Below are 23941 nucleotides of genomic sequence, written 5' to 3'. Positions count from 1 at the left end.
CATCCCTTTTTATTTTATTTACAACATTCAGCCTCCAGTCCACACACAACTTCCTCTATTACAACTTTTTATTTTTCTTGCTGTGGATATCTGTGGGCTGGTGTGCTGGATCTTGTATTTCAATACAAAAGCATGTCCTTGAGGCTCCAGACGGTTAGTCCCTTAATGGTGCTGTAATGTCTTGGAGCAAAGCTATATACATTGAGGTTTATATCAAAAGTGGTAAACTGTATCATTCCCACATCTATATAAGGTAATATATGCTTTAACCACATCTTGTTCAGACTGTTAAATTCCCCAATACTCAACATGATATATTACCTGTGTCAGAATACAGAAGGTAGCTGGATTTTTTTGGTTCTTTTATGGTGAACATTCACCAAAGTGTGTTATATATTAGGTGAAAAAGACTAGGCCCAGGTGTAGCCCATCATCCAAACAAACAATAGGAGTGTCAGAATTAAGGAAAAATGCCTTTTTAAATCAGGTTTTACACTATCAATAAATAAATAAGGCAGATTATGTTCTGTCAACATGGTTCTTATAGCCATGAAATCATGACACACTCCTTTATCCATGCATATAAAAAAAGCTGTGTATTGGAAATATCTGGACTTGTGAGGCAAACAATCCAAACAAACTTCCAATTTTGTTAAACTTATTTTTATAACCTGTCCGAGAAAATGTATAGTACCACTGACATAGTAGTTAAAGGTATTTCTGAGTCTAACTTACCCCGAAAATAACAGTATCTGGCATACCTAGCTAATACCTGCAGTGAATATGTCATACACCTGTAAATAAAGAGATAGAAAACCAAAGAATAGCAGCCTAATAGTTAAAAGGGATAATGTCAAGTGAATAGTCACTGATGTTAAAGGCAAACCCTTCCTTGTTCTCAATTGTTCTTAAGGCCCTTAAAATGATCTCAGCTCTAGCCTTGTATTCATCATGTTATTGCAGTTTTAGCCATAACACTGCAAATTATTCCCTCATTACCATGGTAACTGCTCACTGCACTCTGTATACAATCCCCAAAGGCTCAACAGGGATTATTATTATTTTGCAACATGTGTAAAACTCACAACTTCCCTTGCAATTTCATCACAGTATATATTATTTGTGACACCAAACCATGCATACTTATTTTATCTATAGGAATGGCTGGCTGCAAGCTAGCCAAATGGGAAATTACATTAAGCAAACTGCCAGCTCTGTACATTTTCAGAGTTGCTACCAAGAAAGCTAGAAGCATATTTGGAGAAAGCCTGCAGATTATTAAGTAGTACATAGAAGGAATGGTGGAGGGTGTTTCTGCATCTGGGTTTTTGGATGATTGTGTGCATGTGTGTCTGTTGGGTTCTGACTGTGTGTGTGTGTGTGTGTGTGTGTGTGTGTGTGTGTGTCACTTTCATTTTTGACTTGGATCGCAGCCGCTCCTAACAGAGTCAGAATGATCCCACTCACTCGCTGCTCTTTCCTCGGGGCATGGAGATAGTGAGATGTATTAATGGAGAGTGGTGGGAGGAAAGAGACTGAGCAAGTGGGAGAAAACTTGTTAAAATGAGAAGAGAGATGGACGGACAGAGGTGATGTGGGGGGTGAAAGAACAAGACGCATGGATGGAGGAGAGTGGGCGGACGAGGTCAGTTTAGAGAGCTATGCAGATCAACAGCGGGCAAGAGAAGGTAGAGGGGAGGATCCAGATGGGAAAGTATTTTGACAAGCAACTCCCTGACTGGCCCGCTGCAGAAACTGCCATTAATGATTGGTGCGGTCCTGCCAGAAAGAAATCATACAGTAGTTTCAGGTCTCTAATAAAATTGCTCTCATTCACTGTCTCTCAGAGATGGGGACTCAAGTCTGAGACTCTGACTCAAGTCGCACTTAAGTCACACAAACAGTGACGCGCTTTCAATAACTTCGTAAACAGTGGCAGTAAGCGAACAGCTACATGCAAAGGTGTGTGGCAGCAAGATAAATGATGCCGGATCAACAACGTCGAACTTCATCAGGCATCTCAAAACACACCCAGATAGGTCAGTCACTTGCTAATGTGAAATTTAGCATATATCGTCACAGGTAACACGCTAACCATCGCAAAGTGTTAATGCTGGGAACAGGCAAATTGTATCTTTATAGTTGTATCCATATGATGTGACAGACTTAGGTTAATATTTCACCAGGTTGTTGTTGTTAAATAGCAATACGGAAAGTATCAGTTCTCACATGTTTGCACCATGGTTGGTGTATTAACTTTCAATACAGATGTTTCCCTCAAACTTTGAACACTGAAAAATGTAATGCGTGATGAGGTTGGGCTTTACAGACAGTTAGTAACACAGACAAACATGTATTCTTTGGTGCAGATACCAAAATGTTGAAAAATACAGTTAGGAAATTGAAACGGAGTTCTTAATTTGTGTTTCTTCAGATTGCATTGCAGTAGACCATGAAGTTATCCTACAACTGATGTTGATACTGTCCTGTATGGATGGTAGCTACAGGACATGCTTTGAATTCATAAGATTTAACAATACAGTGTTAGGGACAGATCAGAAGGCCAGAGACTTGACTAGGACTCGTGGCAAGACTTGAGACTTGACTTGAACTTCCAAAAAATGACTTGTGAACATCTCTGCTGTCTCTACAGTGTCTTTGTTTGCTTCCTCCTTCCTGACCTCTCTCAAATAGTTTGAAACAGTTCTCTCTCTTGCTCTATGATGTAATAATCTTTAGTCCTTTTCCTTTAATTACTGCTATCTGACCGACTGTTTAGGCCATACATGACCCCCAGTTACCAGTAAAAGCAAAAACGAAATAACTACATGTAAGCAAGATGTGCAAAATCGTGAAATTCTGTCTCACTCTATTCTCTCTATTTGGAGTATTTGTTGCCTCTTCATAAGCTAGAGCTGTTGTGTACCCAAGTTGACCCTGTGTGTGAGGACAACTGGCTGATGTGCCAAAGGCAGGATTGTAATAAGGACACGGCACAGCAGAGAGCATGGAGCAGGACTCTGCATGTGGAAGAGGGAAAGAGAAAGAAGTGGAATAACTGTGTTAGTGACAGGTGGATAAAGGGATGGTGTGTGTGTGTGTGTGTGTGTGTGTGTGTCTGTCTGTCTCGTGTGTGCGCATGTGTGTGTGTGTGTTGTATGTTTGGATGGGGAAGCCAAAAAAGTGAAGGGTTACAGGGTTTCTAAAAAAGCTCAGTCAACTATACAGAAGCCTCTGCTATGCAACACCAGGACCCCAGGGCCTTTTTTCATTTGTTCCAAGAAAGGGCCAGACAATACTTGAAACAAGAAGCAGAGGGTAGAATAGTGCAACTCACAGATGACTTGAGTGTGTAATTGTTGGTAAAGAAATGTGTCCTATAAAAGACCAAAACCAACAATTGATCGTACTAAAAAGTTTTGTCTGTCTATCCAAAGCCTGATGTATAGTATTACTCTGTGCCATAGAACTCCAATGTTGTCCAAAAACACAGTATTATACACAGTATTATACAATAGAGTATTGCATTGGCTAACAATGTTACTTCATTACGATAAACTTGGGCACTGTAGTTTACTTTGAGATAATCACATATACACTGTACTGCTTATGTAATAATCCGGAGATAAAAAATAGTCCTCAACAAAAACACAATCTTCTCCCTTTTGACTAACTACAGTGCCCAGCTGTTTTAAGAAATTAATTAGTGTTTGTTTGTTTAATTAAAGTATATATTCTTGACCCAAGATTTACGTCTTCAGTACGAATGGGCTTAGGGCTACAGACAGGGAAGGGAAGCTCAAGAAGGACTAACACAGTATATTTTGATCTTCTCATTTAAACTTATAATTTGAAAACAGAAAAACAGGCAGCAATTTGAGCAGTATTATTAAACACTGCACACATTGTATAATTTTACCTCACAAGACCTGAACTTGGTCTGATCAGTTGTGATGCCCAAATTATAACTATGATTGCCTTAACAGTTGCAATATGCATTCTGCCTTACAAGACGGAGAAGAATAACTCCTTCTAAAGTTAGAAAATACCATATAACAGATCAGCATTAACCGCACAATTGTACCCTTTGTTTCCTAGGTTTTCCCTGGCTGAGTTCTTGAATAGTTGAGCTTCTTCATTATAACTAAAATGCATAAAAATGTACTGCATTTATGATCCATTTTTATACTGAGTACAGAAATATCTCGAAGTAAATCATTGGGTGGCATGGTGTTGGATCAATACTGCATACAGTTTTGGTTGTATGGAGAACAGGGACTTGAACTGTATAGTAATTACTGTAGCCTTTTCTTACAATGGTGCCCCCACAGTGAGGCTCAGTTGCAAATACAGAGAGAGAGGGTTATATTGAACCACTTTGCTTACACACACACTCACAAACACAGACACACCTACACTCACAGTCCATTTTGGCTCGCCTCCCAGCAGTAGCGAGCTTGTGAGCCAACAGGAAAGCAAGGATTGAGGGAGTAAAAAGAAAGCACAACTAATGCAAAGGAAGGGATGGTGCTACAGCGCTTCAGGGCAAGGACAAATCAATACACTCGCACACATAACACTCCCACGCAACAGCTAAATAATGCTGCTAGTTTGTCTTGCCTTCTCCCTCCGTGACCTCTGTCATCTTTACACACAACGTGGGAGAGTTTATTCTTGTTTTTGTAAAATTACAAAGTTTTAAACAATAGTTTCTGTAAATGTGTTTACAAAACAGTTTCTGTCTGCTTCCTCACTATTGAAAAGCAGTTTTATTAGTTTGCAAGTCACTTGAAGGACTCATTTCTCTTTGTCTCCAAACCAGGGGCGGTTCTAGAGGGGGGTGCAAGGGTGGCCAGTGCCTGATTGACTGATTGAGCATTCTTGTGTTTATTGTTATGTGTGTATCGTTAGTCCTTTGTAGAACCAAACCTATGGAGGGTTGGTGGCATGTACAGTAACACTTGTGCTTAATATATTTTGGTACCCCTAAAATCGCATGTGGCCCCAGCCTGGCCCCTCTAAATGAAGTGGTCTAGAACCACCATTGCTCCAAATTCAAGCCAGTGAAGAACTTGGGACTCTTTCAGCAACTGCATCTGAACCTTTCTAACTATACAGTTAAAGACCGAATACATCAAAATGTTGCTGTTTACAATGCTTTCTCAAGCCAAACACCTCACATGACTCAATGCCAATTGTTTTTTACCTCACTGCAGACAAGTCAGGCATCAACTTTGCTGCTTGTTCTTGTAGACACCGTAACCATAAAGTTACAAAGTTACAAAGAAAAATTGACTGTTAATCTGGCATATTGATAGCCAATTGTCTGCCAAAGCTCATACTGAAAACTTGGATATTATAATATTTACCTTATTCTCGTATAAAATATTTGTCGTATTTGAGTTTAAGGTCTACCCCTAAGGTTTTTCCCCTGTGAACATTGTGTGGAGTTTTTTTCACAACCACAATAGGGAAAAATGTGGGGAAGACTTTGCTCCCCAGTAAAGGTATTATTCATTTAACATTACAGTAACTGCTCATGATAGACATCTCTTTATAATGAAGTGAAGCGGAGGCAGTTGAGGAACACTTGACCAGCTAAGCAGTAACCACAGCAATGTGTGATGTGCAGCAGGAAAGAGTGTGAAACAGGCCAGTTTAACTGGACTGCCTAGGGTCCGTGTTTGATTGTTACTTGTGCTGATGGCCACTTTGGTGTGAATGTCTGCCTGTTTTACCCAAATTATGACAAGCACTGTTGCCGACTGGTCAGTAGATTTTAACATCAGCCAGATTATGCCACTAAATGACAAGTCTTATTTACCAGCAATTTATGTTTGAAACTCGTGTGTGAAATGCCTAGATTTGGGTTTTTAAGATTTGTGGCCCTTAATTAGAAAAAGCTAATGAGTCAGATAGAGTTTATTATGCAACACCCTCAGGTTTTGCACTGGCACAATGACATTAATCATAGACCAAAAAGCTAAATATGGGGGTTTGGCTATATGTTACACTTGTAAGAATGAGGCGACGCTCACTCTTGGACTAACACATTTATTTCCTGTAGGAAATATGAAAACACAGTTCAGATCAGGAGCTGTAGCATGTACACTTAAATTCGTTCATCAGGTACTGACTTCTACTTCTGCGCTACTGGTTCATACCATATACTTTCATAACTCTTACACAATTACTATCAATAACAATACACTTTATAATCCACATAACTCATACACTAAACAAACATGCTACTCTTGGTACCATACTCACTACTGATTCCACTGTTACTTTGTGTCAATACCCATCTTAAGTACCCAAATACATGTTTACTTACTCTTACAGGGACTACAGGTAAGTATTTAGCAAGTGACCGTAGCTACAAAAATACTGTCTCTTTTTAGTGTCAAATTACTCTTAACATATATACACAGGTAAGTAATGCATAAATTCAAATGACATAAAAACATGAAAATAACATTTCAGTAATACCACACTACTCCAGACTGAATAATCTATGAACTTGTCTTATTACTCTCACTGTTTGTGTCTCACTGCTTTTACTGTTTTTAAACCTCTATGAATTATGCTTATGAACTGAATTATCTAACATAACTAGTCTTTGACCCACAGCCAGTTACTGTATTATTTTCACATGGATTACAATTAAAGTTTTAAACACTGACTACCGCACACTCCACTTATCAAAACATCACGGAATGCTCCTTTAACCTTCATGACGCTCAGGCTGTGGCGTTAACTTTTACCGGTGATTAGCATTAGCTTAGCCTGCTAAACAATACACACAGTTAAACAGTTTCCTAAAACATTTACTCGGTTCATCCCGCTTACCACTGTTTGTTCTCACTACTGTCTTAACCACATATGTCTCTAAACATGTTTCACTCCTTATAGCTCACACAGAAAGGTAGTAGCTTGTGTTTAGCGACCAACGTCATTACTATCGGTGTCCGCCATCTTAGACACACAAGGCTGCACACATGCACAGTCGTAACACGATCAAATTCAATGTCTCTTAATGTCACTGTTGTTAACTGAAGCTCTAATTAAATAAACTACTGATGTCTATAACCCGGGTGCTGATTACAGCCAGCTTACCTGTAGGAAATATGAAAACACAGTTCAGATCAGGAGCTGTAGCATGTACACTTAAAGTCGTTCATCACGTACTGACTTCTACTTCTGCGCTACTGGCATCAGCTACTGATACCCAGTCAAGTGTAAAGCTTAGAGCGCCCCCTGCTGACGAAGCTGAGTTAAGTCAGAATAATATTACCCATTCAAAACACATTCCTGAATCCCTTGTGGCATATTACAGACGATAGAGACAGTAGTTACCTTGTGTTTTTAGACTTCAGCTGAGGGGGGAAGGGGGCAAATAGTTAACACACAGTGCCACACATACACATATCTTTTATAGACCAAAAAAGACAGAACACCCGATGCTTGATGTGTTCTCACTGCACTCATGGTTGCTATATCCAAACTTTACAGTCTGACTACTTCCCTTTCGACTGTTCACCCACTATTTTTAGAAACAATCTGACGGTGCAGTGAGTCTCCAGCCACCTGTTTGTCTACTTCTCCTACCTTTTTCAAGCTGAGACTCACCACAGCTCTCTGCCTGTATTAGGCGATGGTTGTTGACAGCACTAAGTGAGGCAGTAAATAGCACAGTAAAATGGGTCTCGGAACGTCTGTCGCATCTGCTTGTGCAGCATGATTCTTTTTAGTTGCTCTCTCTTCTGTTTGAACAGTTGGTTTTAGGCAGTAAGGCCTCCTTTTAAACACAGATTGTAAGCATCGTAAGCTGTCCTCTACAAATAGCTTGCTGTGTCGGATGCACTCTGCCCACCTGAGACCCTCATGGACTAGGATGCACACACATAAACAGACACACACACACACACACACACAAAGCAGGAAGTGAACACGCACAATTGCATTCACACAAAAAATGCGCACATGCAATGTGATGCTTCTTGAGTCACTTTATTCGATGACTCACTGTCTGGTTCAGTCTGTCTCCACATGCTACAGCGTCTGGACCATAATTCCCAGCTAAGACCTCGGTAGAGTGTTCTGAGAGTTGTGTGTATGTGCGTGTGCATGCTTGCTTGCAGTATATGCCAGGAGGATGATTGCAACTAGGAGTAGTGTAAACCCTTCTAAGCAGCAACAAGCAAACAGTCATTCATAGATTTATATTTTAGATGACTGTTCCCTAAACTTTTTGAGAAATGGTTGGAGGGTTCAGAACAGAGGATTTTGTGACAGATTGGTTCAGAAACAAGTGGCAGTCAGGGGAAATGAACAAGATGCGAACAGAATTTTTGAAGTATAAAAATACAAACGGAAACCGTGAATGTGGTCGACCGAGACAACAAAGATTTCACTTTCTGTTCACCTCTTGTCTTATCGCCTAATTTTCCCTCTCTTTCGTTTACTTGTACCCCTCCCTTCATCCCTTCTTTTCTCTGTCCCTTAATTGCTTGACTTATATCCCCTGACTCCTCGTGGCGCCATCTTGCATGTCTTAATTAAACGGCTGCTTGGAAGGAGGAAGACATTGAGTGAAAGAAGGGATGTAGGGGGGGATTGGGGGAGGGAAGGGATGGGTGGTGGGGATTAATGAAAGAAGAGTCCGTTAATTACACAACAAGGTCAAGGCCGCTTTACCTTCACAGCTTAATTGCGGCCCCTGATTGTGTTGCAAGGCCTCATTTTAAATTCAAACAGCGGGCAGACTAAACTATGTTAAGTGTGTGTGTGTGTGTGTTTGGGTAACAAGTGTGCATTTTATACATCAGCTCACCCTTGACAGTGTGATTTCAGGGAGGGGTTACATTGTTTAAAGAACTTGTTTGAAGAAAGGATGGGTGCATAAATGTCTTGTGTGTATGTTATGTTTGTATTTTTATGTGTTTATGTATAAGCAGTCTTATCATTGTGGCTCTTTTAGAATTTGGGATCATAAGAACTTTTAGAAATACAATTTACAGTGCAGGGGGACTCTGGTGCATAATCAGCAGCTCATTTGCATTTCGTCTCACTTTTCATTACAGGAATGATTTTCTGAGCTGTGCTGTCACAAGAAGACCTTGTTGACTGTAAACTGCAGTGACCATTGTGTTTTTGCAGAAATAAACAGTCATTTTTAGATGATGAGAAACATATAACACATATACACATCCTGTTTAAAATCTGTTTAAATGGATGCTCTTTTTTAAATTGTGACATTTTTCACTAAAAGTCATTAACAGCCGAAAACGATGAGCTCTAACCCTAATCCTCTAACACTTGTGTGTGTTGTCCATGTTTACCGTATGTGTGGCTGTTTTGATCCATGTCATGAAGCTTAGCCATTAAAACCAGTCGGGGGTGGGAGGGGTTGGAGGATCAGCCCACCTCATCCATCTCCTTGATAGACCAACTGTTCCTCATCAGACGGGGTCTTGTGTGTACACACACATGCGCACACACACACACACACACACACACACACACACACACACACACACACACACACGGTGTACACACCCTCCAAAAACATTTTAACTGTCGTATGCTCTGACCGTGACTCCCCCCACCAGTGAAAACACTTAATCAGCCTTATGGTCCAAGTGACCCCCTACCACTATCTCCATCCATCTTTCCAGCCGCTCAGGTTTTTTTAATAACTTTGGATCAGGACGCTGGATCGCAGGGAATGAGCGATGAGAAGGGATTAGGTTTGCCTTAGATGGCCAACTGAACACAGTACTATATCGGGTAGAAATCATAGAAACCTGTGTTGGACATTAATATTTTACAGTGGAAAAGATGTGTGTCTGTAACATCTAAAACTAATAGTATCATGTATTTAAAGTGCTAGTTAGCTCAGTTATTCTGAGATGTTGGGGAAAAGTATTACCCCTATTGCTATTGAATCAAGCCTCCAAAAACACCAACACACACCGTTATCAAGATAAAACAACTTCTCATTTGTTTCCTTCCTTAAAGCCCTGATTTCTTTTTTATTTGTATATTAACTAAGCTGCATCAGGAAAGAGGGACCTACATTCTTTATTGCTTCATTTCTTTATACGATTGATTCCCATTATTCCCTGGAGACTATGACCTCTGAGATTATACCTCATGACCTTGGGTTAATACATACAGGTCATGTGTCAAATGAGGGTCAGGCAGATGAATCGGTGAGGCAGTCATATGCTAATGTGTGTGTGACAAAACAGAGCAGAGCAAGGCAGACAAAGAATTGAGTTGAATGCTCACATTGTCAAGCAAACTTGAACTGAGCAATGAGGAAAAATAAACACCTGTATGATGTAACGCAAAGCAATACAATAGCTCTGGTTTAAATACTGCCACTAGTTGTTTGTCTTGACTGCTGCATTTTGAAGCTGTACACTGTGGTGTATGGGGCTGCATCATATTGAAAGGTGTTTGCAAACATTTCCTCTGCTTTATTTGCATATTTGGAAGAGCAAAAATTATAGAAATCACATAATAATGCAAACCGGTAGAACAGCATGATGTGCAAAAACATTACCACAGCATCAACACCACCCTTTGACAGTGTCAAAAATACTATTTGTAAGTTTCACAAGGTTGTATTTATTGCAAGACTGCTGTATTGGAATTCATTACAGTGCACAATGGTTTCTATTATAAGCAGATGGTTGTTTCCTCTCGATAGAGTCTGTCAGGAGACTAGAATTTGCACCTTTAATCCCCTTGCTACTGTGTATGCATGCATGCCCAAGCAAACCATTTTTCATTCACACACATCAGACACTAATATGCTGTAAAAGATGCACACCGCCCTCATATAGGCCCTCATATACATGATTACACTGCATAGGCATACACAGATATGCATTTCCCTATCCTGGTTCCCTTTACGTAAGTGACTTTAATAGGTGTGTCTTCCAGGGTAGAGGAGCTATCTGATTACCCTTGACCTCCTCTCATTTAACAATTCGAGAAGACACTAGATTAAATGAACTGCTCTACAGTTTCTCTTTCTCTCTCTCTCTCTCTCTCTCTCTCTCTCTCTCTCTCTCTCTCTCTCTCTCTCTCTCTCTCTCTCCGTTCCCCTCTTCTCCGCTGTATTTAAGGATATGCAGCAGGGCTCATCTATCTGCACTCTTGGGAATGACATTTATCAGGCATTTTTTTCTATATCTGGGTCACAGTCTTTATGAAAATGGCTGATTTGGATGAGGCAAATGAAAATGTAGTCATTAGTTGTCGAGACTCATTCAAGATCACATCCCCGATTTAAATAGCTGATTTAAAAGAATCAAATGAAATTGGCGTGTCAAAACAGAGTGCAGGCTGAAATTTATGCTTGTTAATTTCCATAAGCAGGTCACGTCCAACACACACACATAAGGGGTCTGCAAGAAAAAAACTCTTCTACTCTCCATATCCTCCCTAATGCTTCCACCAGTGAATGTGATTAGCTTCCAGTTGCACATATTATTAAATGTTTAGGAAATGTAAGATCTAAGCGTATGTGTCACATTGAATCATGATCTGTATCGACTGAAACAAACATTACTTCAGGATTACACGCTGTTCTCTTTGTCTGAGGGTTCTTTTATTTCAGTTTCCCCCAAAAACACAAATATTGACAGTATTTTCATTCAATACTTTTTCATGACTCTGTGGTTGTTTTATACATCATACTCCTGGTGCAGACATACTGTAGACATGCACTTGATGCATTTTCATACATGGCAAATTGGATGTAGTGAAGAATGACATTACATATTGCCATTGCAAATGGGGAGAGATGTAAGTGTCTAAAATGCTGCTGTGTGTATAACCTTCAGCAGCATTACAAATCAATATTACTTCTCTTACCTTCGCTCTTAGTTTGAGGGAGGGATTGTATTTTAGTAAAGTATGACAGGCAGGAGAAATGGTGTGTACACACCCACATACACACAAACACACACATGCGGCACAACAGCACACCTGTTCAAAAAGAGCAGAACATTGAATCTCATTTTGTGAACGCTCGGCCTGAAATTGCCTGACATTCACATGCAAACATGTTAGCTGACTTGCGGCTGATATGGTTATGATGTAGATGACTGGGAAGCTCCCTACTTTTGCTCAAATGCACACACACACACACACACACACACAAACATACACAACCACACAATACAATATTACCCTAACCTTAACCTGTCTTCTGCTGCAAGCTGTTTTCCATGCAGGCTGTGCAGGTGCATTAAGGAGTGTGACTGTCCATCTGGATGTGATGGTGGGGATGATGTTGATAATGGGTATCAGTGGGACGTGAAGGCTCAGAGCCTGCAGGCTGGCTTGCAAGGCTTGACGGATCAGTGTTAAATTCGGTTTTTATAGTGTTTAACTGTCCGTCTTTCTTCCATGTGTCCTTCAGTCAGAAGAATTATTTTTTGTCAGTGCACTATGGATTTGATTATGGGTTCTTAAACAGCAGTACTGCTTTGTAGTCTGCAGGGTGTTTGTGTCTGCGTATGCACATTAGCATTTTGAGACATGGTATGTGTGCTGGTGGCACATCCTAAATTCGTCTGTTTGCTTTTTCCACATGTGTGCTTGCGTGCAGGTGCCATGTCACTAGGATAGGCACAGACATAAATAAATTCCTTTTGTTTTTAAGCTAAATGGGAGCCATCAATCACACACACGGGGAAAAAAAACCCCCACACAGTTCAATACAGAGACCACTGAACAAGGTTGCCGATCCCATAGTCAGGGTCTTATAATTGAGGTGAGGTTCGATGATGCGAGGCTTACGGTATTGACCGAAATAACACAGTACCAAGTAGTATCGAAACTTCTTCAGTCAAACGATACCTGCATTTGATAATTTTCTACAGTAGAAAAGAATGACTATTTGCATGGTTTTGCTCGCAGCCAATCACCACATTCTATTTAGTGCAACATTTGATTGGCCCACTACTGCAGCATCTACAACCCATACAGTCTGTGGTGTGGTAATGTCATGTGCAATGTATTTGACTGGGTTGGCTGTTCAGCGTGCCTAGCTGCATCCATTCACATGATGGGTATTGAATGAAGTAGAAAAAAAGGTATTAAATGAAGTACTCTATTGTTATTGGTATCACTTTAAGGGTACTGGTATTGGCAATTTTTAAATGATGCTCAGCCCTAACCCTTTGTACTGCTCAAAGCATTGAACCTTCATATTTGTTTTGGAGTATCTGAATGTGAAGGTTGTTCCAGGAGTCTCAAACGCATGGTATGTGATTGTCTGTAAAAGCCATGAATTTAAAGAAAACAGAATCAGAAAGTCACAAATTCAATCCGCAAAACAATATGGGAGTTTATTGCAGCTCATTATGAATGAGATCAACAGCTAAATACCTGAAATGTAAATGACCAGCGCATGTGTGTGTCTGTGAGATAGGTAGAGGATAGGAAGAGGCGATGATATCCTGAAATTATTCCCTCTCAGTCTTTTGTTCCACAGCCTCTTATAAATCCTGCAAAAATGATAGCTGGAGCAGAAGTAGAGATGGCGAATTATAGACAAAAAGGGAGAGAGGATGGAAGAGAGCAAACATGATAGAGGGAGGGCAAGAGGGGGGTGGGGAGGGCAGCGTTTGGCAGGGAGCAAAGCTGATAGCAGTCAAGAGCTATTTGAGAAGATGAGATGGGAGAAAGGTAAACGTCAGAGTGACACAGGTATTAAAGAGAACGGTGAAAACATAGGGAAAGAAAAATAAGAGGCTTTGTCAACATTGATTGACATCTGTGTGTATTTGCTTGTGAATGTTGCATTTTGTATAATCAGCGCCTCAGCCTCGTGAGTCAGTGTGTTCATAAAATACAGTTATGCACCCTCCGTCCATCTGTTTATTCTAATCATGTGTACGCAAGAGAAAATACATTTGTTTATTTTTATATTCAAATATACATGAGACATACTGAAATTTGTTTTTACAGTAAATCCTGTTTAATATTGGATTACAATACACACCATAATACCACATAAGTAAATAAAACAATAAATAAAATTGTGACATTCACACATTCAAGTGAGACTATATGTTTCATACCACATATGCATATTTTTGAACAAAATAAAGTAAAACAAGTTTTACACATAATAGAGACCTACAATAGAAAGCACATTTTCTAGCCATGCTAGCGGGATGGCTATAGGGATGAGAAAGTCAGTCAGTTGGTCTGTCCACCACTTTGGTCCAGGCTACAATATACTAACTATTAAATGGATTGCCATGCAATTTTGTACAGACATTAATAGTCCCCAGAGGATGAATTCTTTATTAACTTGGGTGATTCCCTGACTTTTCCAGTAGTGCCATCAGCCAGTTGAAGTTTTGACTTATTTTGACGTTAAATATCTTAACATCTACTGAATGGATTGGCAAAACATTTTATACAGACATTCATGGTTCCCAGACGATGAATCCTAATGACTTAGGTGAACCTTTGACATTTTCTTCTAGCGCCACCATGAGGTTGACAACTGAGGTTTTGAGTGAAACCTCTTGATGCAGCTATTGCATGCATTGCAGTGACATTTGTTTCAGACATTCATGTTCCGCTCAGGATAAATTGTGATAACTTTGGTGACACTCTGACTTTTGCTCTAGTGCCATTATCAAGTCAATTCTAATATTTTGATTTATGACCTAATACCTGCACAACTATGTGTTGTGCTCTATTTTGGTTATTTCCGGTGTCCTCAGTTGTTTTTGTGTGTCGGGATTTCTTTGATGTATTTCTATGTGTCCTGCTGAGTGTGAGTACATTTCTGTTTCAGGTGTATTTGTGTTTGTGCCGGTCTGTTCCTTTTTGCACCTTCTGTCTGATACAAACAGAACAGACCTGTGATGTAACACAACAACTCTTTGTTTAGTCTGGTTTGTGATGTAACTGCTCTGGTATTGTTAAATGTTCTGTGTCTAAGTGTGTGACTGTTGAGAAAGCCTGTGTGTGTGTGTGTGTGTGTGTGTGTGCGCACACGCATCTGTCGCTGTGCATACGTGCTGCATTGGCAGAATTAGACTTGTCTTTAGTGTAAAACTCGTACACAGCACCACTGACATTGATACCCTGGCGGCATTGTTCGCTTATCCTCCTGTGTTCTCTGTATGATGTCTGTGGTAACCAGGGCAGAATAGAGAATAAATGATAAAGCAATGCATTGACCTGAATGGCATGGCTCAGAGCTTTCTCCCTGATTACACTGTGAGGCAGCAGTCAGTCAGTGGGTAGACTTAAATGAGGTCTTCACTTTGAGCTGATAACAGGGATTTTTGCTGTAATTCTGGGCTTGGTTATATCTTTAAAGCAGCTAGACACAGACAGGTTGACACTGCATGTAGCGCATGACAAAATTGTTGTCTTTAAAAAGCAGACCATGGAAAGTGTCACAAAATTGCTTTTTTCATCAGTCACTTAATGTCAGCCTATAGCACTAGAAAACCAAAGCGGATGACTGCTGTGAGGTGATACTTAACCACCAATAAACTATATATATATATATATATATATATATATATATATATATATATACTTTTTTTTGTTTCAGTCAGAAGTGCACTGTTTATGTACAGAGCCCGGGAGGTGTCATTGAAAAAAAGAAAGCTGGTTTGTGCTCTCAATATAATGTGTGCTCTTGATTCAATAAGTCATGCTCTCAAATTGGCTAAGAAGATGATGGTTATGAATAAAAAAAAAAAGATATGCCCTTACATGCTGCACTTTGTAGTTTGGCTTATTTGAAGCTAATGTACTTGTATGTGATTGTTGCTGTTCTGAGTTTGTACCTTCATGATTGAATGCACTTATTGGAAGTCTCTTAGCATAAAAGCGTCAGCCAAATGAAATGTATTTGCATTTAGCTAAAAGCACTACTTTGCCTAAGCCTCACAGAGCCGCTAGCATAGCTGTAGTCTCTCTTGTTGCTTTGGACAACATGTACATTTTATTGTGCTAAATAAAAATACCTTAAATCTTTTATATCAAATATTAGAAAAAAAACACATATATTACATCTGATACACACATCCAGCCAAAGCCCCATTATGTAGCAAGTACTGTTTTTTTTGAGTGGGACTGGATTCATCCAGTTCAGTCCATTTTCAACGGGTCCAAGTCAGTCAGACTCATCTGGGAACCATAACCTCATCATTTCACAATTTTATAATGTGACCCAACCTGAAGCACTTAAACCTACCAATCAGTAATTTCTCTCTTTGAATTATTGATTTCCACTTGCTGGAATCACATCCCATCTCTCCTTCATGCTATCACCTCTTTTTCCCTCTTTTTTTCTTCCATGCCTTTGTAAACCTCTGCAAAAAAATTGCAAATCAAGGCGGTACATTTCAAACCAGTGCCGAATAACACTGCAGCAGGCATCCAATGATAGTATCATTTGGTGTCTGTGTGTTTTGGTATGTGCAAAAGTTTCAGTTTTGCGTGCGTATTTTTGTTTATTCCTGTGTGTTTAACAGTCGGGTTTAAGGTGTGTGTGTGTGTGTGTGTGTGTGTGTGTGTGTGTGTGTGTGTGTGTGTTTGTGCACACAAATGTCTAAAGCAAACCTCTTTTAGTGTTATTAATATTAATTAATTTCTGCTGCCAGGGAGGCAAAGAAACAATTCATTGCTCACATTTATTGTATTAAGTGTTTCATGATTTATTAATGGGCATGTTTAAGGTTAGAGAAAATAAGAGGAGAAATGAAAGAGAAGGGCAAACTATAAATTCCCACAAAGACAAAAGTCTATTAAAGTAATATGTGCGCTCATTGAAATGTAGATTCTTTGGCTTTTTCAGTTTGTATTCATTACATGGTGAAACTGTTGGCATATCTCAGTGTAATTTTGATCATGAATATTTTACTTTCATTAATCTGATTAGATTGATACCAAGTTTCACATTTTTCATTTTATCCTATCAACCCACAGGCTCTCAGCAAGTATACACACTGACCAATGCTACTGTTGGATATAATCCTACGGTAGATGACCTTAGTCTCTCACTGTCACTGCTTCTTTCAGTGTTTCTCATCTGTATGCATTACGTGTTTGTGCTTATCTGTTTTCTGTCTATCTGTCAAGCTGAATGAGTCCATTCTCCCTCCCTGTTTAATGCCAGTTCTTTGTACAGTACGTAGCCTACCGTCTTTCTGTCTCTCACACACCGTCTGTCTGTCTGTCTGTCTGTCGGTGTCTCTGTCTCCTAAACTATTTCTCACACCAGTTGGTAACCTGCCTCATCCTCTACCTCCTCCCCACAGAGATGTTCACAAGTCATTTTTTGGAAGTCCAAGTCGAGTCTCAAGTCTTTGAGCTCGAGTCCAAGTCAAGTTTCAAGTCTCTGGCCTTCTGATCTGTCCCTAACACTGTATTGTTAAATCTTAGGAATTCAAAGCATGTCCTGTAGCTACCATCCATACAGGACAGTATCAACATCAGTTGTAGGATAACTTCATGGTCTACTGCAATGCAATCTGAAGAAACACAAATTAAGAACTCTATTTTAATTTCAACATTTTGGTATCTGCACCAAAGAATACATGTTTGTCTGTGTTACTAACTGTCTGTAAAGCCCAACCTCATCATGCATTACATTTTTCAGTGTTCAAAGTGTGAGGGAAACATCTGTATTGAAAGTTAATACACCAACCATGGTGCAAACATGTGAGAACTGATACTTTCCGTATTGCTATTTAACAACAACCTGGTGAAATATTAACCTAAGTCTGTCACATCATATGGATACAACTATAAAGATACAATTTGCCTGTTCCCAGCATTAGCACAACACTTTGCGATGGTTAGCTTGTTAGCTGTGACAATATATGTTAAATTTAACATCTCTTTCATATTAGCAAGTGACTAACCTATCTGGGTGTGTTTTGAGATGCCTGAAGTTCGACGTTGTTGATCCGGCATCATTTATCTTGGTGCCACACACCTTGCATGTAGCTGTTCGCTTACTGCCACTGTTTACCAAGTTATTGAAAGCAAAACTAATGACAAAAGGCGCAACTCTGGGAGGACTTGGTGTCGCCATCGTCAATGCATTTTGTGATATGTGAGTGCACGCACATAGGCATAGCACATGCGTTACGTTGCACATTATGGCAAAGGGCAGGGAACATGCAGCTCGTTATACCCCATATATGCGCCAATAAAAGAAAATAGAAATACATGAATGAATTTAGATTTAAAAAGCAATAGTTGCATGAAAACAGATTGACGAGTCTCGAAGCTCGAGTCCGAGTCAAGTCTGAAGTCTTTTGGGTCGAGTTGCAAGTCAAGTCAGCCGAGTCTCAGACTCGAGTCCCCATCTCTGCCTCCACAACCCCCCACCCCTCTCCTTATAGGACTTGGCATGTCGCTGCATTTCTGTGTTATTACACCTTGAAGAAATGTGTGTGTGTGTGTGTGTGTGTGTGTGTGTGTGTGTGTGTGTGTGTGTACACATGTGCTATCATGTTCCATTTAATAGAGGCTCCCTGTTGGCACATAGGACAAATTCATCAGTTGGTTTGCCAGCTGTCCTGGCAGATCTCTCCTTCTGTCTCTCTATTTTTTCTAACCACCCCTTCTCCCTTTCTCTCCCTGACGCTCTCACTTCCAGTTTAGCATGTATATCTTGGTAATGAAAAGGCAAAGAAGGGATGAAAAAAAATGATTGGAGTGGTCTTCGTACAAGCATCTTCTTTTTTTCCACTGTTGGATACATTTTAGAGATTCCACACTCTCCCATTGGCAGGTGGCTGCTGGCCCATTTTGACTGACATGACCTTTCCTGGCATTGGCTGTTGGCGTGTCTTCGAATGATCCCTTGCTGTGTAGAATGATGGGCAGCACACAAAGCCAGCTCCTTTTGTTATCTGAGCTGCACATATTGTCTTGATACACCCCTATCATTAGACACACATTTCCAAGGTGGGCTGGCTAAATGTGTATCCACGCTGAATTGAAGAGATAAGTCGGAATTGCAGCCAGCCACGAATACTACTGACTGACTGACTGACTAGTCTGCTTTTAAGCATGATAGGTGGAAAATGCAAAACCCATTTCTGTTCTCATACATCTATGCATAATTTTTGCCTTGATTCGGGTGCTATTCACGTTTTATGTCCTTGGTGTGTTGAGGGAAGGATAGTGACAGTACGGTCAGGAACAAAGAGAGTCTACTCCAGTGCTGCTTGACAGTGTGTCTTTTCTGTTATGTCCCCGTGCTTGGCTGTGCTGTAAGCTGAAAGCGAGAGGCTTTTCTCACTGTAATGACAGACATTAGAAAGTCGATTACAAGGTTCTTACTGCCTTGGATACGCATTTTGCAGGCATACACACATGCCAGGTAAACAGGCACACTAAAACATACTTGCATGCACACTTGTGGTCTGAGCCAGGAGAGGCTGACGAGGCCTGCTAATCGATGTTTGATGGCAGGCCTTTTGTGCGTGTTCTGTAAAAGTGGCTGAGTAAAAAAGGTGGAATAACAGAGGCCCCCTTCCTTCATTATTGTGTTTATGTCAGCTTCTAGTGTGTGTCTCTGCACCTGCTGTGTGTACCTAAACTTCCCTGTCTCACACACGGACCTGTCGTCTCCTCTCTGCATAATTGACTGTGTTCTAGTGTGACACGGTGCCAGTGGTGGGAGAGAAGCTCTAGCATTATAAAACTCCACTTACTGCTTATACCTCAAATTCTGTCACACAATTGAAATAGGTCTGCTCTCTTGAATGGCTGGATGGAATAATGAGATAGCTGACTTACATTGCTAACATTAGCTAATATTAATAATAATAATAGCTTGCTTGCCAGTCAGTAGGATCAACCTTGTCTAAATCTTATTAATTGCGTTAATCATTTTTAATCTAGTCTTTTCTTTGTTTTTGGTAAGCGTCCAATATTTCTATATATTGCTATCTGAGATGTCCTCACACAGGACAACAATGGATTTTGTGTCATGGAGGTCTTCAACTCACTCCTATTTAACCAGCAAATTGTATTCTCAGTATATGTATTCTCAGTACCAACTGCCATTCTTTGTAAGCTTGTTTAACAGAATACGCTAACTATACACTGGCTAACATAGTCTCAGTGTTGAGTGCATACATTAGGCCCAAGTGATCAATAGTCATGTTTCCATCAATGTATGTTTATGTACATTTTGAAGTACTGCATTAAAAAAGAAGGTTGATGGAAACGGTCAAATTCGCAAAAAAAGTTTTTATGCTCGCTTGAGGTGGTTTTTGCCTTTATTGAAAAAGAATTAATGCGCAAAATGGAAGATGGAAACAGCTTTGCCGAATAAGTTGTTACGTAGCGAACATGTAACTCACATGACTATAGTCCCGGTATCCATTGGATGGAGGAAGGATCGGGACAAGGTGCGTAGTGGAGTTGCGGTGCGCTATAACCTGTGCCTCAGCCACGTCGGGTAAATTAACGAATTGGTTCAACAGCTCTGTGTACGGTTGTCTTACTGACACCAAATGCCTCTGCCACAACCCTGTATTCTGCACAGGTGGCCAACTTGTACTATGCTACCTCTCTCCATTTAGCCAAAGAACTTAGCTTCTAAACACTTTGATTTAGCAAGCCGGTTTGCAATCTAAATCCATGCGTAACGTCAACTTGTAATGAAACTACGCTTTGCGTAGTGTAGTTTATTCGCTCTAAACCAGTTGATGGAAACGCTTATAATTCGCATTTTCTTTTTTTTCTTTTTTGCGACATTTTAAAAGTTCACTTAAAATTCGCTTGACAATTAGATGGAAACATGACTAGTGAGGCAAAAGTCAGTCACTCTTCCCATAGAAAACGACTAACAAGAATCAATGTCTGAATAATAAAATAGTAACGAAATGCCAATTAAATGCCTGAATATCCGCTCAGTTAATGCATGGAGAGTTAAATTTAGGGAATAAAAAAGAGTGGGGCAGATTATAGAGAGACACGAAGTGGAGGAAGGTAGAATACAAAACAGAAGAGAAAAAGAAAGCCATGATGAGAGGGAAAGGAATAATAGAGACGGATGTATTAGGAGAATAGCAAGAGAGCAGAGGAGAGAAAGGAAAAGAGGGAGCAAGCATACCAGATCTGTTAATGTAGACCTGCTGTTTAGAATACAGTCTCAGAAGAGAGGAGACCAGAGCATCGAGCGTTAGCTGGCTGCCTGATTTCACACCCATTATCGCCTGCTACAAAGCCATAGCAAGTGGAAAATGAAACTGCATAGAAGGAGTGTGTAAAATAGCCTGTTTGTGAGTGTGTTTACGCACAGCCCCTTTGTCACACATGCATTGATAAGCTTCTGTTACATGGTGTGTACTCTTGCGTGCTGCGCATGTAAGGTCATGAGTGCTTATCACCCTCGCCCACATTCTCACCTCTCCTAGTCAGTCTCTCGTGTGGAGTAGTTGTGTGTCACTGACTGTAGAGGGAGATTTTTTTTCAAAACTAGCAAACAGAGTTGAAAATGGGGAAAACAACAACAACATTAAATTTGGGGTTTTGCGGTTGTGTGCCTGCGCATTGCCTTTGCTTGTTTTCGTTTGCCTAGCTGGTTGAATCCAGTAGCAGCCTTTGATGCCATTTGCCAAAGCCACTGATCACACGTAATGTGAGAATTGTGTTTGTCAGATGGATTTAGCCAGTCTCCTCTACTGTTCTCTCCTAATCATATCTTGTATCTTGTCTGTACTTCCCTCTGGGTTCACTCGTTTTCTTTTTTTCTCTCCATTCACTCTTAATTTTCTCTCTCATAAATTGAAAGGGAGATTAGAGCATTTTTCTTTGGCTTTAAAATGCTTAGTGGAAGGCTGGAGTTTCTGTGCAAAGAAGTGAAAATGCAGAAGTTGTATAAATTATTATTTTTTTAAAGAGCTGAATAACTTTTTTTAGCCTCTGTGTAGAAATATATCATGGTTTTAAATTTCTTTTACATAACAATGTGTGATTTATGTGGTCGTCCCATGTGCAGAAATCTCCTTAAAATATGTCTTCCAATGGGATTTAGCACAAATTATTGATTAATCAAATTTCTTGGACATATCTAATATATTTATGTGTTCTTTTCCAGCATGTCCCCGTGGCTCCTACAAGATGTCCTCCAGGCAGCAGGAGTGTTTTCCCTGCCCAGCCAACAGTGTTGCAGAGGAGGAAGGATCTGTGGCGTGTGTGTGTGAGGAGGACCACTTCAGAACCCCCCTGGACACACCCTCAGCACCATGCACAAGTAATAAGATATTATATATATATATATATATATATATATATATATATATATATATATATATATATATATATATGTATATGTGTGTGTGTGTGTGTGTGTTTATATTTGTGTCTGTGTGTCCTCTCAGACTGCACCTTTTCCTCTACCAGGGACTTTCACACCATATCGTTCACATGCTGTATCCCTTCATCTAGACATTTTTGCATCAAGTGAGCAATCCAATGTTTGTAAGCCACATCCAGCCATTCAGCCTTTCATTTCGTTATCCTTAAAGACCGCTTTTACCCGTCCTTCACCCTGAATCCACCTCCCCTTTTTTCATCTCATCACCTCTTCGTCTGACCTGCACCCACCTCCCCAGTCTGTCTCCCCATCTATCCTCATTCTCCTGGCTCCTCCTCATCATCCCATTTCCATGTCTCATCTCACCCAACCTTCACCTCTCCTTCACCTCATACCCTACCTCTAGTATTGCATTCCTTTGATAAAGAAAAATCGACCCAAAAACATGCCAAGTGGTTTTTTTTAATCATCCCAGGAACAAGTCTGTCTCAAAACTCGAGACTGGGGATATGTGCCTTTTGCTGCTGTGCTGATTATAAAGTTGTGAGTTGTTCAAAGAGTTTTTACAGCTACAATCTCAAAGAATGTGTATGCTCAAACAAATGCTGCTTATTTCCCCTTGATAGCATCAGTAAACACAGAATATTTGCCGTCATGTTTGAAAGAGAGTTAAAAAGTAGGGGCTATTATTTTGAAGTATGTTTTAGATGTAGTACATTTGAAGGATATCGTATGAATCCAGTCCTTGTTCTTCCATAGAGAAAACATCCCCATGGTCATAAATGTTATTTTATGTTTTAAGGTGGACTTTTGCCCTCCCGACCTGTGCTTACACCCCTTCTATTTCATCTAATAGTATACACACATTATGCATCCATCCACTGCAGCCATTGTCTGTGCCTCTTACCCTTTATCCTTTTTATCACCCACCCATCCTTCATCCCCCCCCACCATCTCTCCTACCATTAGGTCCACATTATTCGTCCAAAAAGCCCATCACTCCATTTTCTCCATCTTTTTGCTTAACCTTGTACATTCTCTCCATATTCCTCCACCTTTTATTCTGACATTAGAGATCCATTTTCTGCTCTATATCCATTATCCACCCCTTCACCAGACCACCCCATTTTTTTTCACCCCTTCCTTTTTGACCCTTGAGCACACATCTCCCTCCTTTCTCTCTGCCTGTCGTCTTTTCTCGGCCACACATCCCTCTTCTTTTTACCATCTGCCTCTTCACATTTTCCTTCCTCTTCATCCTTTCATCCATGCGTGTTATCACCCCATTCTTCTTGCCTTTGTTAAACTGAAATCTCATCCCTCTATCCTCAAGCGACAAACTCTTATGATCTCATCCCCACTGCCCACCATTATCTGTTCATCCCTCACCTTTTACCCCTTCTCACATACCTGAATGCCATTCTTCTCCAATAAAGATTACGAGGCCAATAAGACAAAGACCATACAGGGTAGCCCTATTGATTTCTGCATGGAGAACAGCCTATTGATATAGCTCAGTAATTAGATGGAGGAATAATGGGCTCTATATCCTGTGAGTACTCAGGGCAGTAAAAACGCAGGGTCACAAGGTCT

General features: G+C 40.2%; 1 protein-coding gene across 2 annotated transcripts in view; it reads left to right on the top strand.

Moving 5' to 3' along the window:
* Positions 1-23941, top strand: part of LOC116047229 (ephrin type-A receptor 7) — a 156400-nt gene that overhangs the window by 83560 nt on the left and 48899 nt on the right. For both annotated transcript variants that reach the window (XM_031295875.2, XM_035991463.1), the window contains exon 4: positions 22130-22285. In XM_031295875.2, coding sequence (XP_031151735.1) covers positions 22130-22285 — 156 coding nt within the window. The remainder of the gene's footprint in view (positions 1-22129; positions 22286-23941) is intronic.

The sequence above is a fragment of the Sander lucioperca genome, chromosome 14 (assembly GCF_008315115.2).
Source record: "Sander lucioperca isolate FBNREF2018 chromosome 14, SLUC_FBN_1.2, whole genome shotgun sequence".
In the NCBI taxonomy this organism is placed as follows: domain Eukaryota; kingdom Metazoa; phylum Chordata; class Actinopteri; order Perciformes; family Percidae; genus Sander; species Sander lucioperca.
The sequence above is the reverse complement of the archived record's forward strand: the minus strand, read 5'-3'. Positions and strand labels throughout refer to the sequence as shown.